This window comes from Pseudochaenichthys georgianus, chromosome 6 (assembly GCF_902827115.2).
Source record: "Pseudochaenichthys georgianus chromosome 6, fPseGeo1.2, whole genome shotgun sequence".
Lineage (NCBI taxonomy): Eukaryota > Metazoa > Chordata > Actinopteri > Perciformes > Channichthyidae > Pseudochaenichthys > Pseudochaenichthys georgianus.
Window position 1 is genome coordinate 10055705 of NC_047508.1, and position 15433 is coordinate 10071137.

The 15433-nt window shown below is 41.9% G+C and overlaps 1 protein-coding gene across 5 annotated transcripts in view; it reads left to right on the forward strand.

The window, feature by feature from the left end:
• The first annotated feature begins 256 nt into the window (after positions 1-256).
• edc4 (enhancer of mRNA decapping 4) overlaps positions 257-15433 on the forward strand; it is a 77494-nt gene continuing 62317 nt past the window's right edge. Inside the window, exons 1-17 of one of the 5 annotated variants that reach the window (XM_034084821.1) lie at positions 257-479; positions 5636-5798; positions 5973-6084; positions 7614-7713; positions 7974-8160; positions 8814-8961; positions 9046-9150; positions 9420-9532; positions 9667-9750; positions 9852-9947; positions 10246-10345; positions 10507-10687; positions 11027-11093; positions 11194-11285; positions 11837-12015; positions 14198-14277; positions 14916-15042. In XM_034084821.1, coding sequence (XP_033940712.1) covers positions 392-479; positions 5636-5798; positions 5973-6084; positions 7614-7713; positions 7974-8160; positions 8814-8961; positions 9046-9150; positions 9420-9532; positions 9667-9750; positions 9852-9947; positions 10246-10345; positions 10507-10687; positions 11027-11093; positions 11194-11285; positions 11837-12015; positions 14198-14277; positions 14916-15042 — 2022 coding nt within the window. In that variant the 5' untranslated portion in view covers positions 257-391. Of the gene's footprint in view, positions 480-5635; positions 5799-5972; positions 6085-7613; positions 7714-7973; positions 8161-8813; positions 8962-9045; positions 9151-9419; positions 9533-9653; positions 9751-9851; positions 9948-10245; positions 10346-10506; positions 10688-11026; positions 11094-11193; positions 11286-11836; positions 12016-14197; positions 14278-14915; positions 15043-15433 lie in introns of all 5 variants that reach the window. The other 4 variants (XM_034084822.1, XM_071203451.1, XM_071203453.1 and 1 more) reach the window with 4 other exon arrangements.

Here is a 15433-nt window from a genome sequence, read left to right on the forward strand (position 1 = left end):
ATTTTTTAAGTGGTATTAGTTTCTTTGGGAGGGGTGGTTATCTATTATGCATTGACTTTGAGGACCCCTGTCTGCTATATGGTTGTTCATTCTGGTAAGTCAAACCACGTCTTATACAGTTAAAAATGTATGAATACAACATTCACGTCAAAAGAGTCAGAGTGTGACAGATTTTTGGAAGAAAGCCAGTGTCCTCTTGTGTACAATAAACCTAAAGAAGTTGATGTAGGAACCAATGACCTGACGCAGACCCGAGTCGGAACGTAAGGCGCGGACATAACGGAAGTTTAGACGGTTGCTCTGGGTGAACGAAAGGAACACTGACAGCATCGTATCAAAACGAAATTATCATCTCTCCCTAAATTAACCCAGTTTCCCCTTTCCCTTACACATGGCGTCCAATTCTAATATAGATATTGAGGGTGCAACCCAGCATCTCCGGGACATTCTAAAGCTCGACCGTCCCGGGAACAGCACCGGTAAGTGGCACCGGGAATGAAAAGCGGCTGCGCTGGTTTAGGCCGCAGAAGCTAATGGAATGCTAAACAGCTAGCTAGCTAGCTAAGAGCTAAATTGGTACTTAGCTAGCGTGAGTTGAGTTTAGCGCGCTACTATGGAGTAAAGTTAGTCAAGCAGCAGTTTCACTACCCGGTAACGAAAGCAAACCCATCATGTGAAATCTGCATTTTGGTGTAAATAAAATAACACATGCATTGTATTACTAATTTACGCAGAGAAAATAATATGCCCAGGCTTTTTGCGTGATGTTAGAGCGCTAACTGCGGCGGAAATGTCCCAAGTATTTTATCGTCCCAAGTATTAGCTTTGTACCGAGCTAGCTTATGTCTCTATCTATTTTCTGGTGTAGGAAAGCGGTCTCTTTTGCTTTCCAAGTGACGAAAAAGTAAAACATCTTTCTTTAATCGAAAATATATGTGTAACACTTTGTCAATTTGTGACTGAAAATCCGTAAACTGAGGTGTTATGTTTAAGACTGCATTGTTTAGCCAGAATTATTTCACTGCTAACGTAATCAAGAATTAGCTTAAGCTCCAACTGCGTAGAAGGTCGGTTTATTTGGCCAATTTTAATACACTCGTTGATTTAAGGTTTGTTTGTGGTACCCGCAGCCCAGTAATATTTGGTTGTTTAGAAGCTCACTCCTGTCTGAAGACACTACTTGATTTTTGGAGGGTGAATAGCAAATAAACAGGTTTGCTAAGGTGTAAACAGTATGCTGCGGGTTTACTAACGTTGTATCTGTTTGGAAAAATACACAATATTCACATAGATACACCTAATAATGTTTTAGTCTTCGCAGGAGCAGCAACGATTCACGCTTAGAACATATACAAAATACTATTATTTTCTCGTGACTAAAGGAAACTTTTATTATGCAGATGATTTAGTCAGACAGTAAATGTCTATTTCTTGATGCCCATATATCTGTTTCACAGCAGACACTTTGATTTGTCATTACAGGTGAAATTGATTACAGTAATCATGGCTCTGTTTAACTGTATTGTAGCCCAGAAAGTAATGGCTGTGAGCCAGCATACACATTAGCAGGGCTTATTATTATATTAATGGTAAAAGCCCCCTGCAGTTTTCCTGATCTAAAGTTTAAAAATATGTATGAAAAATTAATTGTGCTACATAAAGACGGCTACGGTGTTCTTAATATAGTTCGCTATCTGTGTACTTTTTTAAATGTTATGTATGCACCATGACATTAAAGGTGGGGTAGGTAATTTTGGAGAAACTAGCTCGAGTGTGCTAGAAAATACACAACCGGAACAAATCTGCCACTTCCTTACAGAGCCCCTCCTCCAACACACACGAACGCACACGAGATAAGTTTGTGCACAGATGGAAGGCTGACAGGCAGCAGGTAGGCCAGGCCGGCTAAAATAATTGGTCATGGTTTTTACAGTACCACGGCTTCCACAGATGACATTTTTTAATGGATTTTTTGTCAAAGCACTCAAGATATTCATTGCTATCGGGATGTTAAGATCATTCCATGGAATATAACAAAGTGTATCTCGAGCCGGTTTCTCAAACTTACCTACCCCACCTTTAAAGGAAGGCTCCAGTCATTAGATAGTTAATCAACACTTCAGTATTTAGTGAAACATTATGTTTAAACCATACCCTGAAGAAATCAGCGATATTCCCCAGTAAATAATGATTTTATAGCTCTTTTTTATCAAAACCTGTATATTCCGTCAGGCAGCTGCCATTTTGGCCATTTTCAGTAGTCACATGATCCGAAAAACTAGGTCGTGACGTCATCTATGCGTTCACTTTGTAAACACACGACGAAAACATGGCGGAGTATTTGAGTTCGGACTTTAGAAAAATAAAGTCCAGGTGGACTTACTTTGAATTATCACTATAGGTATTCATTCCATCCAAATACAACTGTAAAAATAAATAAAAAACATACTCTGTTATCCTCTTAGGCCCCACGGACCCGGTTTCCGGGGCCGAAATCGCGTCATTTGCAGGAAACAACGTCTAAGGAACCTTAATATTTAATAAACTATGAATATTTTATATCCATATAACGGGAAAAAAACTAATTTAACTGATCTTTTTAATTTTTTTCTTCAAAAAAAACACACAATGCTAACACTGACCCTCTGAACTAGCCCCGAGCGAAAAATGCTAACCTATTAATGCACCGAAAATCACTCCTAGCTCCCTTATTACTTATCCTAGCTGCACATCTAACACATCGTTTATGATCGTAAAGACACAGAATCTAACGGGGCTCACCTCAACACTAAAAGATACAAACTCGCGACGTTATCAACAAAAACGTACATCAAAACAAGTGGCGCTAGGTACTAACATGCGCTAGGCTAACATGGCTTACCTTGGTCTTTGTCTGGTCTAAACTGGTCTTCAATGTCATTACAACGATAAAAACGATGATGTAATTAATCCATAGGTTAATATCCAATGGGGCTGTGTGCCCTTTGAAATGTTCTGATAATCTATAAGCAATAAAACTGCAATTCCGTTATCTGCTGTCCTCTCTGTGCTCCGTGCGCTCTGGGTCCTGCAATTCCTGCTTCCTTACGTAGTAAACAATAAGTAAAGTCTGCTGAGTAATGTGCTTACGCTGGCTGGCATTGGCAGTGCACTGCATCCCCATTAAGTAATGGTTGATTAATAAATCCCATTTTATGTTTCATCATACTCTCAGAGTAGTCGTCCGGAAACTTGAAATGTTCGCTGCATACATGAGCCTGTGGATCTTTCGGTTCGGGCCGAGCACATTTCGCTAGCCACTGCCTCCGAACGTACTTCCTACGCTTACCCGTTGGCAATAGATGGAACCGAGCATTCCGTGGATTGTTCCTATCCGAATTGTGGCAATGTTTCGCGATACAATGAGGCATATTTCTATAGAATTGAGAGAGTAACTAGAGTAAACAACATGAACAAAATGAACAAAGCACATCCGTCAATTTGTCCTTGACACCAAACGCATAGTTCACGTCACTTCTGGTAAAATAAGTCATGTGACTCGTCAAAATGGCGCCGCCCACAGGGTTGATGTTATTTCGGTAATTAATCAGTTTAAAATCACTGATAACCTCATCGGATTAAAAAAAAAAAAAAAAAAGACTGGCAGAGACTGGTCTGTTTTATCGGATGATAATTATTTAAAAATGCGTGTCATGAGCATTCCCTCCCTTTAAGTCAAATTCCTCCTACGTGTAAATATTTAAATATATTCAATAAAAAGTGCTAAACAATGTAACAACACTACACACATTATGAAGTTATGTAATTAGGATACAGATTATGCTTTCTTTTTTATATCCTTGTGTATAACAGAACCACTTTTAAATTTGAATGACAGGCGACATGGGCACATTTTTTATTAAATTAATTTCCCTGGAATATTTATATAATCTGTATCATACTTTACAAATAAAATGAAGTTTAAAATTCTGACTTTAACGAGCACAACTACAGTATAGTCCAAATGCACATTTCTTTAAACTCCAATTGTATTGCTTATAAAATTACTTGAATATGTTTTATGAATCCGTATAATGTGAGTTTATTTGTTATTATCATCCACTTGGTCAACTTTAAAACTGACTGTCACATGAAGCATAATCACAGAGGTGTCTCATTTTAATTTGATTATTTAAAATGGAGGTAGAGGTTTTTGTTCCTAAAAAGCTTGCAGAAATACTTTACCATGATACCAACTTGTGTATTATGATAAATGTTGTTGAATTTTGAATTAAAATAAATGTCAATCATGCAATAATGCAAGGGTATTAAACTTATGATTTTGTTATACTACCTAGCCAAGAGCAATGCAAAGCAGGGGCATTCTAACTAGGGATCGACCGATATGGCTTTTTCAAGGTACCGATTATTAGTATCAAGGAGACCGATAACCGATATTTGGAACCGATATACATTTGCAGTAAAATCAGAAAATCTTGGGTGTCGAAATGTAGAATAACACAAACTCCAACACAACTCAACACAACTTCTTTGAAATGCATTTAAGCATATATTATGTTTAATGAACTTTTAAACATCTTACAACTGGTTTCCTCTCTGTGCCCTTTTTTTAGTGCAGCCATCTGCTACAGTATGAGTTAGAGAGAGACAAGAAGTGGGGCTGCAGGCTGACATGCTTAACTAACAATAATGCTTAAGTTGTTATTATATCAAAACAATGCCTGTCTATCTAGCATAAAATCCAAATAAACTGCTAGCAACTGCAAAACACTAGTGCTAGCTAATGTTTTGCAAAATATCAAAAGTGAGGCTATTACAGTAGACCTAACGTTAGACTAGTAGCCTCACTTCTAATATTTTTCTAAACATTTGCTAGACACATATTGGCTAGCTAATGAGCTTCACATATCAACCTGAAAAACTGCGAGGCTCCACTCGCAGCCCCTCCCCCCCCACTCCGCACCACAGTTACTCCGCTGCGAGACGCTGCACGCGCCCCCAACTCTGACTGACTTCCTGCGTCCCTGTGTAACTGGGAAGCTGATAGAATTGGATCAATAGATCGTGGTGTTTTTGCAACTTCAGCATAGGGGATTGGGATGTTTATTGAACTTCGGCTTTCAACTGATTTACCTTCGAAACACATGTATGGCTCTGCCGCTCAGCGCTGCTGCTTGCCTCTGTCTGTGTCTGCGTTCTTCGCACCTGCCTGTAATCTGAGAAGGTCCCGCCTCTATGGCTGGCTCCCGCCCGGAAAATCTTCAGTGTTGATTGACACTTCAGTAATAGCCTATCAGATAGCGCTGTGGGCGGGACATTGCTCGTGTACAGAGAGTAGTGACTGCAGCCAGAGAAATGGCCGCATCAGAGCCAAAGTGTTATCGGCAATTTCATAAAAAAAAGGCCGATACCGATAATCGGTTAAATGCGGAATATCTGCCCCCTAATTCTAACCATATCCAGCCGTTACCTAAGCTAGTAATTAGCCAGCTACCTAGCCTCACTGTGATGTGATCAGTGATACAATAAGACACCTCCAGAATAAACATTACCTCATTGCATGCTTTGAATTCCCAACTAACATCTTTGTGCGATGTATCCTAACCTAACCACTGCATTTAATGTCTGTCCTCAGATGCACCATCGAGTGATGGTCCGAGAATGCCGTCTTTTAATGGAGAGCTGAACGGTTTATTGGGAGCAGCAGGCCTTTTGGGAAACACTGATCGGTCCACCATGTCAGATTCTACCAGACCAATCTCCACAGACCTCTGCAGCACTCAGGAGTGTCAGATAATGTGAGTTTATTCTTAGAGTTAAGCACTTGGACACCTTTGAAGGCTTGCTGACTGTCACATGAGATGTCTCTCTTCCAATTGAGTTTGATCATTGAAAAAACAGACACGATTGTAAGCACTTAATGTTTATTTAAAAAAACATGCTGAACTTCAATGTCTGTGCGTCAATTTCAGCTGCCTTTCTGGGGATAATGGCTCCACTTCTCTCCCTATCACCTCCAATAACGTGGAGATTGTGGCGAGTCAAGATTCCAGCATCAACAGCAAGGCTCGGGGCAGCAACAAGGTAAGAAGCCAACATTGTCAGAAACGTAGTATCACTGTCCATTCAACATTCTGTGTGGAACATTTGACATGTCTTATTTGACATTCGTCAACTTTTGAATGGGGAAAAACAGCAGTATTTCTATGTAAAGGACTCGTGCTGGTTTTTCCTCTAAAATCAAAGGATGAGTTGTAATTCATGCTCCCTAGCTAACTCCTTGCCTTTGTTTAGTGCCAACAATGTTCAATACTAGCTAAAGTGTAGTTTTTAAATGGACCCTGCGAAAGGCAACAAACATCTGGCACCTAGCACAACACATAATCCTCACATGCATATTTCTGTAATATGGGCAGTAGCAGCTGTAGAATCTCCTATTAGGCCAGTGCAAGACCCATTGCTGGTGGTCAGAAAGTCAGATTATTTGTCTGATTACCAACATTTATATTGCTTATGTAACATAAGTTATACAGAGGCTGCTGTGACCTCGGGTATGTCAGTGTACCCTGGTGGAATTGGTGTTGCCACAGCCACTAATGATGGTCCTCTATGGAGCTGCGAGGTGACCGCACTAGCTAGCTAATTCTTGTCTTCTGTGGTGTGATAAAAGCTTGCCAACTGTCTTCACCATGATACCAACTTGTGTATCGTAGGTGTTCCATATAGCTCGCCTAGTAGAGCTGGGAGCCCATGTACTGGCGTGTGTCAATCCCCTCTGTCTCCCCCTTTTTAAAATCTGTTTCTATTTTAACGTCCCAAAAAGAACAAAATTAAATTCAGAGTGAAGAGCTTGCGTGACAAGTGCAGTGCTTTTCACAAATGCAAGCCCTGAATCGCTACAAAGGAGTTATAAGTGCTTCATTTTTAAATGGCCGGGCTTTCGGTCTTGGAGGCAACTGCCTAACGGCCCGTCCACACAGCGGCGTTGGAAGCTTCTTCCAACGCTTCTGCCCATTCACTTTGAATGGGGTGACGTCACTTTTCGCCAAACTGCATTGTGGGAAGCAGAGCGGAGCTTTCCTGGCGTTTCACGCTGCAAAAGTTGAGCAATGTTCAACTTTTGAAGCCTCGGCAGAAGCGTCAGCCAATCAAATCCTGTTGATGCAAATCTGCCAGTACAAGCGCTAGCCAATCAAACCGCGTGTATGCTGGGAGAGACACACCGCAGGTCATTTCCTCATATTCCAAAAAATGGAGGAGAAATTAATCATAGCGGTAGGGAATCACCTGGTCGTGTACGATCAGTCCCTGTTCACCTACCGGGTTACAAACTGGAGGAGCCAGGCATGGAGGGAGGTGGCAGAGACAGTGGGTGAAACTGGTCGGTTTTCGCCTGTTTGGGGAGTTTGTATCCAGTTTACTTCGTAAACTGGATGTCGGGGGCGGGAGATTCATCTGATCAGTTGTTGGTCGCGTTGCTCGCATAAACTCCCCCAAGCTTCAGACAAGCCCACCTCCAAGCTTTTTCCAAAGCCGCTGTAATGTAGTAATGTAATGGTTACAAATAAAAGTCCTGATCAAATTAATGAAATTTGAATTTGTTTTTCATTCAGGTGAAGATTCAACCTGTTGCCAAGTACGACTGGGAACACAAGTATTATTACGGCAGACTGATCGCGGTGTCCAACTCCTTCGTGGCCTACGCCATCAGAGGTGAGTCCTGCGGTCATCACATGCAGAGATCTGAAACTAAAACCATTCTCCAGAGAATTAGGGCAATGATATTGTATGTGGCGGTAATTGTACAATGCTTTGATTTTGTTTTATGTTGCCTTATTTATGTTGTAGTTTGTTTTCCAGTATTTGAATTACAGCTGCAGTTTTCTGTTTTCTCTGAGTATGTGGTTGCATAGGCTACAGTGCTGTGGATACCTTTGTATCTCTTTCTTTAATCTAAACATCTCTTCCCTCAGGAGCCAACAACCACGCTATGATCCGTGTCCTGAGCGTTGGCTCTGCGGAGCGCTCCCTCCTGAAGGGCTTCACCGGAGCCGTCACAGATCTGGCTTTCGCTCACCTCGACTCGTCCCTGTTGGGCTGCGTGGACGAGGCGGGCAACCTGATGGTCTGGCAGCTCACCTGCACAGCAAGCAAGATACTGTATCCTGACATGTGGGAGGAATAGAAAAGGAGTGTGTTGCAGGTGTGACTTGTGTCGAAAAGGGCGTGAAATCTCTTAGCGCTGGCCAGCTAACCAATCAGATCAGACTGGGCTCTGGTTTCAGACAGAGGGTGAAAAGAGGTGCTGCAGCACAGGCAGTCTGAGACAAAAAAAAGGACATTAAAGCATGGAGACATGTCCCAGTAGAGACACTAAATACAAAAATGCAAATGAACAGAATATGTCCTCTTTAACAAAAAACGATTTAAAACTGTTTTTAGGGTTGATGGATTTTAAAATTGCTTCATTTTTTTAACAGTCATTAACATTTTCATAAATAATAAAATGTGCGCTCTCTCTTCCTGATTGACATGACAGTAAATAATATACATATTTATATTCAGTAAAGTTAATGCATTAGAGATACAAATGACCCCTTTGGTGGTTCTTGGTTTAATAGTCATTTTTTTAATTTATTTTTTATCCCATTTCCCCTTTAATTCACTAAATCATTTAGAAAAAAACCTACCTTAGAAAAAGTCTTTAACAGAGATCAGGGGGCAGAAATTATTCCCTTGGCGGTCTAGTTAAAAGAGTGCCGTACCCATCACACGCCTTTGGTTCCTTTTTCCCTAACCCTCGCTCCCTGCAGTGATCAGGTGGTGGTTCATATCCGACGGCCAGAAGACTCCCCGCTGAACTCCCACCGCCGCCTCATATGGTGCCCGTTCATCCAGGAAGACAACGAGGAGAACCAGGACGACCCCAGCCAGACTTTAGCTCTTTTGCACGAAGACTTGGTAACATGATGTTTCAGAATCAGATCACTAGAGGGAAACAAAAGTAGGCTTTGCATCCATTATTGTATCCCCCGCTTTGTCTAGGCTGAGGTGTGGGACCTGGAGGTCTTGAGGGCCACCTACAGCAGTTGGCCCGTCGATGCTGCCGACGTGAAAGATGGCCTCATCACAGTCAAGGGACACACACAGGTATCAGTCAGGATAAACCAGTAGTGGAAAGAATGATTGTATAATGTTGGATATTGCTCAACTAAGGGCCTTCAAATGGCACCTTTTTCTGAGCACCACCATCTTTTTGAGCATACACGGGGCTTAAGTCAAAAATGCATCAAATGCAGCACATTTCAACTACAAACAAAGACAGAGAAGTACTATAGTGGTGTCCTGCACACTTTTGGTTTAGTTGAACACATATCCCGTGCAGTTCTGAATGTGTTTGTTGTTTGTTGCCTCTCCAGCGGGTCAGTGAAGGGGCCCTGTCTCCAGATGGAACCGTGTTAGCCACAGCCAGCCATGATGGGTACATCAAGTTCTGGCAGATTTACATAGAGGGGGGGCAGGACCAGCCCAGGTAAGCAAAGGGAGTTTTAAAATGCACATTTATATTTTTTAATGAAATATATAAACATTTGTTTTAGCTCTAACCTACTCTATGGCTTTGGGTTTATTGTAACCAAATTCTTCCCACTTTTGATTTGTATCCAGATGTCTTCATGAATTGCGGCCTCACGGAGGACGCCCCCTTTCCTGCCTTCTTTTCTGCGACAACCACAAAAGACAGGACCCCGAGTTAGTACACGCCGGTGCACACGGCTTTCAGGGAGACTTGTCACAGAATTCATATATTCATCTGAGGCTCTTGCTGTTCTCTTAACTTTCACTCTTTGTAGGGTTCCTTTCTGGCGGTTCCTTATAACTGGAGCGGATCAGAACCAGGAGTTGAAGCTGTGGTGCACTGTGTCCTGGACCTGTTTACAGACCATCAGGTTACTGCTTTACTCCATCATTTAAAGTTAAAATCCTTCTTTGAACTGTATTCTGTAGGGATGCTCCGATCGATCGGCCGCAGAATACAGGCTGCATGCATGAGTCATTAAAGTGGAATGATGTAGTTAGATATGTTTGTCTGGTAGTGTCCCATCTCATACTGTTGTTGATTAAGACTAGTCTGAATTTGATTCACTGTTCAAAAGACTGGTTGATAATTATTCCTCTAATCTGAAGCTCGTCCGAAAGCAGCGTGTTGAAAGATGCTAATGCTGGTGGTTTTCCTTTTTACAAAAGGTTTTCTCCAGATCTGTTTAACTCATCAGTTCTGCCCAGTCTGAAGGCGAGCCTGGACCTCTCCTCAGAGTTTCTCATCCTTACTGACGTCCAGAGGAAGGTCAGCTACAAATACTATTGATCAACTTTTAATGACTTAGTGGAGATTTACAATTCAAGCGTGTTGGCGTCCCTTTGAGAAACACTAAAAGGCTGACATTGCATTACCATTTGCCATGTCATACATATGGCCTCATCTTTGTTGTTGTCGTTCTTTACCAGGTTCTGTATGTGATGGAGCTGCGGCAGGATCTGGACAAAGGCATGGCCACCTTCACAGCTGTGTCAGAGTTCCTCCTGACCCACCCTGTGCTCAGCTTCGGGGTCCGGGACGTCGCACACAGCCGACTGCGACACACTGAGGTCCTCCCTGCTGAGGAGGAGAGCGAGAGTCTCACAACAGGTGTGTTTATGCCACTGCAGTTGTAGTACCAACATTAGGCCACTATGAAAATGCCCTTTAACGCCCAGCTAACTTCCCGGGGGCTTGACTCGCACACAATCACGTTAAAACAAATGCGTACCCTTGCACCACAAAACCACCTAACCTGCAATCCTGGTCATTCCTCTTACCATAGGTTTTTGCCATAAATATATTGTGTGTTGTCATTTTAGTTATTCAAAGAGGTTACCACACAATCTGTATTGCCTTTATTCAACTGAAAGGCGTGGTAAATATGTAGCAGCATTGATCCTCACTAACTCTGCATTGCTTTGTGTGTGGGTGTGTTTTTTCTTCCAGAGGGAATTCAAGGACCAACAGAGTCCAAGTCTGGGATCCAAATTAAACTTTACTGTGTTCACACCAAGTACGTTTTTCAACAAAGCAGGATACAACCCTGGGTATGAATGTACCCATGCATGTATATGAGGACTAGGACTGAACTGAGCGCATTTGTGTGTTTCCAGAAGCCTACAGGATGTCCAGATCTGGTTTCAGCCCAACTTGAGTTCCAGCTTTCCATGCTTCCTGCCCCATTCTGATTCCCAGGATGGTTTTGGTAAGTCATAGTTGCAAGAATACCAAACGTTGCAGAGAGAAACAATACAAATCCAAAATCATGGAGGTGATGCAGCTTTAGGTATACCCAGGCGTCCTACCAAAGATGGTCAGTGTTGACCAGGTGGCGCATAAATCCCAAGACTTTCCCCCAATACATCATGACAGGAGGAAATGGGTTGAGATTATTTATGCCGCTATATAAGAGAAAACATAGTATAAACCTTACTCATTCAATCCAATATTTGTTACGGCAGAGAATTGATGTAACATTGTTGTGATCTCCAACAGATCCCTTTCATTGTGTGTGTTTTGGCACAATGTGGAATATAAATATTTTTAGATAAAATGGTATAATGTTTTTAAATTTGTTTGACCCTTTTGGTACATATAAACTACATTATTGTATACATTTTTTTCTCCGTCCTTTGCTTTGGTTTTTAACTTTAATTTGACAAAAATGTGTCGGCATAAATGACCGAACAGAACACTACTTTTGGAAAGGTTGCAGTAAAGACATGTATGTACATTACTCAACTGTTGTGTGTCCAGCAGGGTTTTCAGACCATCTCACCGACCAGAGCTCAGACAAGGAATCAGGAAGTGGCTCCCAGACCGACCTTCGGAAGATCCCATCACTTCCTGCTCCAACTGACTTCCTGTCGAACTCGGGGGCTAACAGCATTACCAAGCTGATGACCCCCGATGCCTTCATGACACCCAGCGCTTCGGTACGAACACACAAGCTTTATGTACTGCTTCTTTGTTTTTTATTCATTAACAAGCAGTATAGGCTGTATGGTTCATGTCTGAGTTTCAACATAGAATGCAGTTTACAAAATAGCCATTAAAAGGACATCATGCTTCAGACTTTTGTATGCGTCGCTTGGCAACATCTTGCTCCATCAATAACACCTTCTCCCATGTATTAAAGCTGGCCCTCAGCAAACACAAGGCCATAACCTTAGTAATAGACAACACCTTTACTACCACTGAAGAACAGCAACAGTGTTTTGTTAACTAAGCTGTAGGCTTTTTGGGTACCATGCAGTGTTTCCCCTAGGGTTACTGCCTTGGCAGGGTGCTGCTCCCGGAAATGTGTTTTAGTGCAGCTGTGGATTATCGTTATCGTACAGTAACAAAGTATTTGTACATTAAAAAGTAATAAAGTACAGTGTTACACTGTGTTACTTTTATTCAAACTGTATTCCCTTCTTATCATGTAGCCTACACTTCTTCCTTTCATTGATACATTTACTGCCTCCTCCTCTATTGCTGGAGGCAGCTCCACCTCATCTGATCTCTGATATGAAAGCAATGGTGTTATGATCATATTGAGCTATTGTTGTTTTCTGTCAAATTCAATACTGTAGTTCAAAACCGCAGTACCTGCTCACCATCTGTGAGCTATTTTTAGAATGCGCACGCTACGTTCATTGTCGCGTCCGCGCGCGTAGGCTGTGTGTGTCCTTTTCCCGTGACGATAACGGCTTGAGGTTAAAAAAATAATAATAAACAAATTTGAAAAAGGGGGGGGGGGGCACACAAACGGGCAGACAGCAGAGCTCGGGCAATAATGCAGATTTGTTTGACTTGTTTACACTTTGTTGTTCTCCTCCTTTCCTCCGCTCTTGTCTCTGATTGTGAGTGTGTGCGGAGCCCCGCCCTTCAGAAACAGAGCGGAGGGAGAATGTGAATACGCAAAGCAGTGGACACTGAAACATGCACATATGGATAAATAACATAGGCGTTTAGTTTATTTAATAAAAGAGCACATGTTCAATGTGAAAAGTGACCGTAGATAGATTACTTCAGTTGCAATTTGGTGCTATATATATATATATATATATATATGAGCTGTCAGTCGATTAAAATCGATTAATCGCACATTTTTTTATCTGTTCTAAATGTACCTTAGAGGGATATTTTAAGTTTTTAATACTCTTATATATGAGTGGACAAATATGCTTTATGCAAATGTTTGTTTATTATCATTTTATCAATGACAAATATTCTCATGAATATTAAACATAACAACCTCTGAACATTAAAAATATCCGCCTCAATGCAACCTGGAACCTCTCTCATACAATAGTGTGTGTGTGTGTGTGTGTGTGGAGAGACACTGATGGATTGTTGGAGCTATGTGCAACTCAAGGCATATGCTCGAACGGGAGCTGCCTGGACGCTGCAATCATGTTGCGCACTATCCGAGCTGAGTGTGCGGACTTCTCCTACAATGTCCCACTGTCTGGCTTCCTGCATAAAGTCAAGTGCTCGGCGCAGTTGTGGCGAAATGTCGCTCCTCTGTTTTCATTGAAACGGCTCCTTATATCCGTTAGCGCAGCTAGCTAGCACCAGATGCTAACAACAACAATACACGTAAGGTGTGCACGTTCTCTCTCTCTCGCTCGCTCGTGCCACACATACACACACACCCTCCCGGTCCTCCCAATAGCCAGTCGGTGCCTGCCGGTGAGCGTGGAAGTGTGGTCTGTCGCAAGCGGGCGGCAGGAGCGGGCTGTCAGCATCAGCTTGTAGATGGTACTTTAAACTCGATGCGCTCTGAAGCTACGGGGCGGCCGAGGACAAAAAATACACATGCGTTAATTGTGTTAAAATAATTAGTGGCGTTAATTTTTTTTTTGCATTAACGCGCTATTAATGCGTTAACTTGACAGCCCTAATATATATATATATATATATATATATATATATATATATATATATATATATATATATATATATATATATATATTAACATATTTCTTTTTAAATAAAAAAAACCCTTGAATTTAAGGCGGGGCGTGGGGCTCCGTTGGCAGGGCGCAGCACCCGGTCAAGACAATGGTAGGGGAAACACTGCCATGATACTTGCTGTTTGTAATAAATCACTGTTTTGTCACAATCTAGGTTCCGGCTTCTCCTGGCAGCAGCGCCAGCAGTCTGACCATTATGACCGCTATCAGCAGCAACTCTGACTCTACTAACAGGTACGCTTGTAATATGCAAATAGGATTAGGACATTTCACAGACTGAAAACCCACCTGTTTCCAGTGCACCTTGTTCTAAAAACATAAATAATAATGAATACATTGTAACACTTACAAGGTTTATTTGAAGGGAATGCACTCGCCTTACAATGGTTTGACTTATTTTAAGCAAATGTACCTGCATGTATCTTGCTTTTGTTTCTGCATGGTTTATTGGATTAAAGCCTCAGCTATTTTAAGTGTAAGGTCATGTCATATTTTATAATGTAGTAATTGGAAGTCATTACTTTCATCTATTTGCTCATCTATGTCTTCCTCTTTTAGCTTTAAATACAGACTTTGTAAATAATAACAAACCTCCAGTGCCCTGTACTACGAAGCAGGATTTGCGGTTAGCGAGGTAACTTTAGGGTTAGCTCAGGGTTTCCCGTCCTACGAAGCTGGTTCACTTCTTACCCGGGTAGATCTCCATGGTAACTGATGCTGAACACATAACCTGTTATGTGTTCAGCATCACGTTTGTTCGGGTTAGTTAAGCCAGGTAACTCAAACATATCCAGGGTCTGTTGAACTGGCTTCGTCGTACAAGCCAATGCTCTTATAGTCACTCATGTTTTTGCGTGTGTCACTGTGTGCAGAGCTATGGATGATTTGATTCAGACTCCTAACAGAGCAGAGAACACCAGCAGCAGCAGTCTGGCTCTCTCCACCAGCAGCCCCCGACCTGCTTCTGCCGTGCTGCTGCCCGGGCTGGAGAGCCTGCAGGTAAGACATGAGGCACTACGCAACTAATGCTAACAAAAGGCACTTTTTTTTAAAGAACACATTTCAACAAGGCTTTTCAGCTTGCTTTGCAGAAACATCAATAACAGTCAGATAAAAGAAACCCATTGTAAAATGTAATTTAACCAGTTCAGCCCCATGCCCCCGGGGGCATAACGCAACATCTTGCAAGAAACAGCGTCTCAGGGCTTCTTAACATTTAACAAACTATGAATGTGTCATACCCCTTAACGGGAAGAAACTCAGCTATCAGACAATGTTAACCATTTTTAGCTAAACGAAACACAAGGGTAATACCAAGCTTCTGAATTAGCCCTGAGCGAAAAAATGCTAAAGCACTTAGCACAGAAGTCAAGGTAAAATATCCTTATTA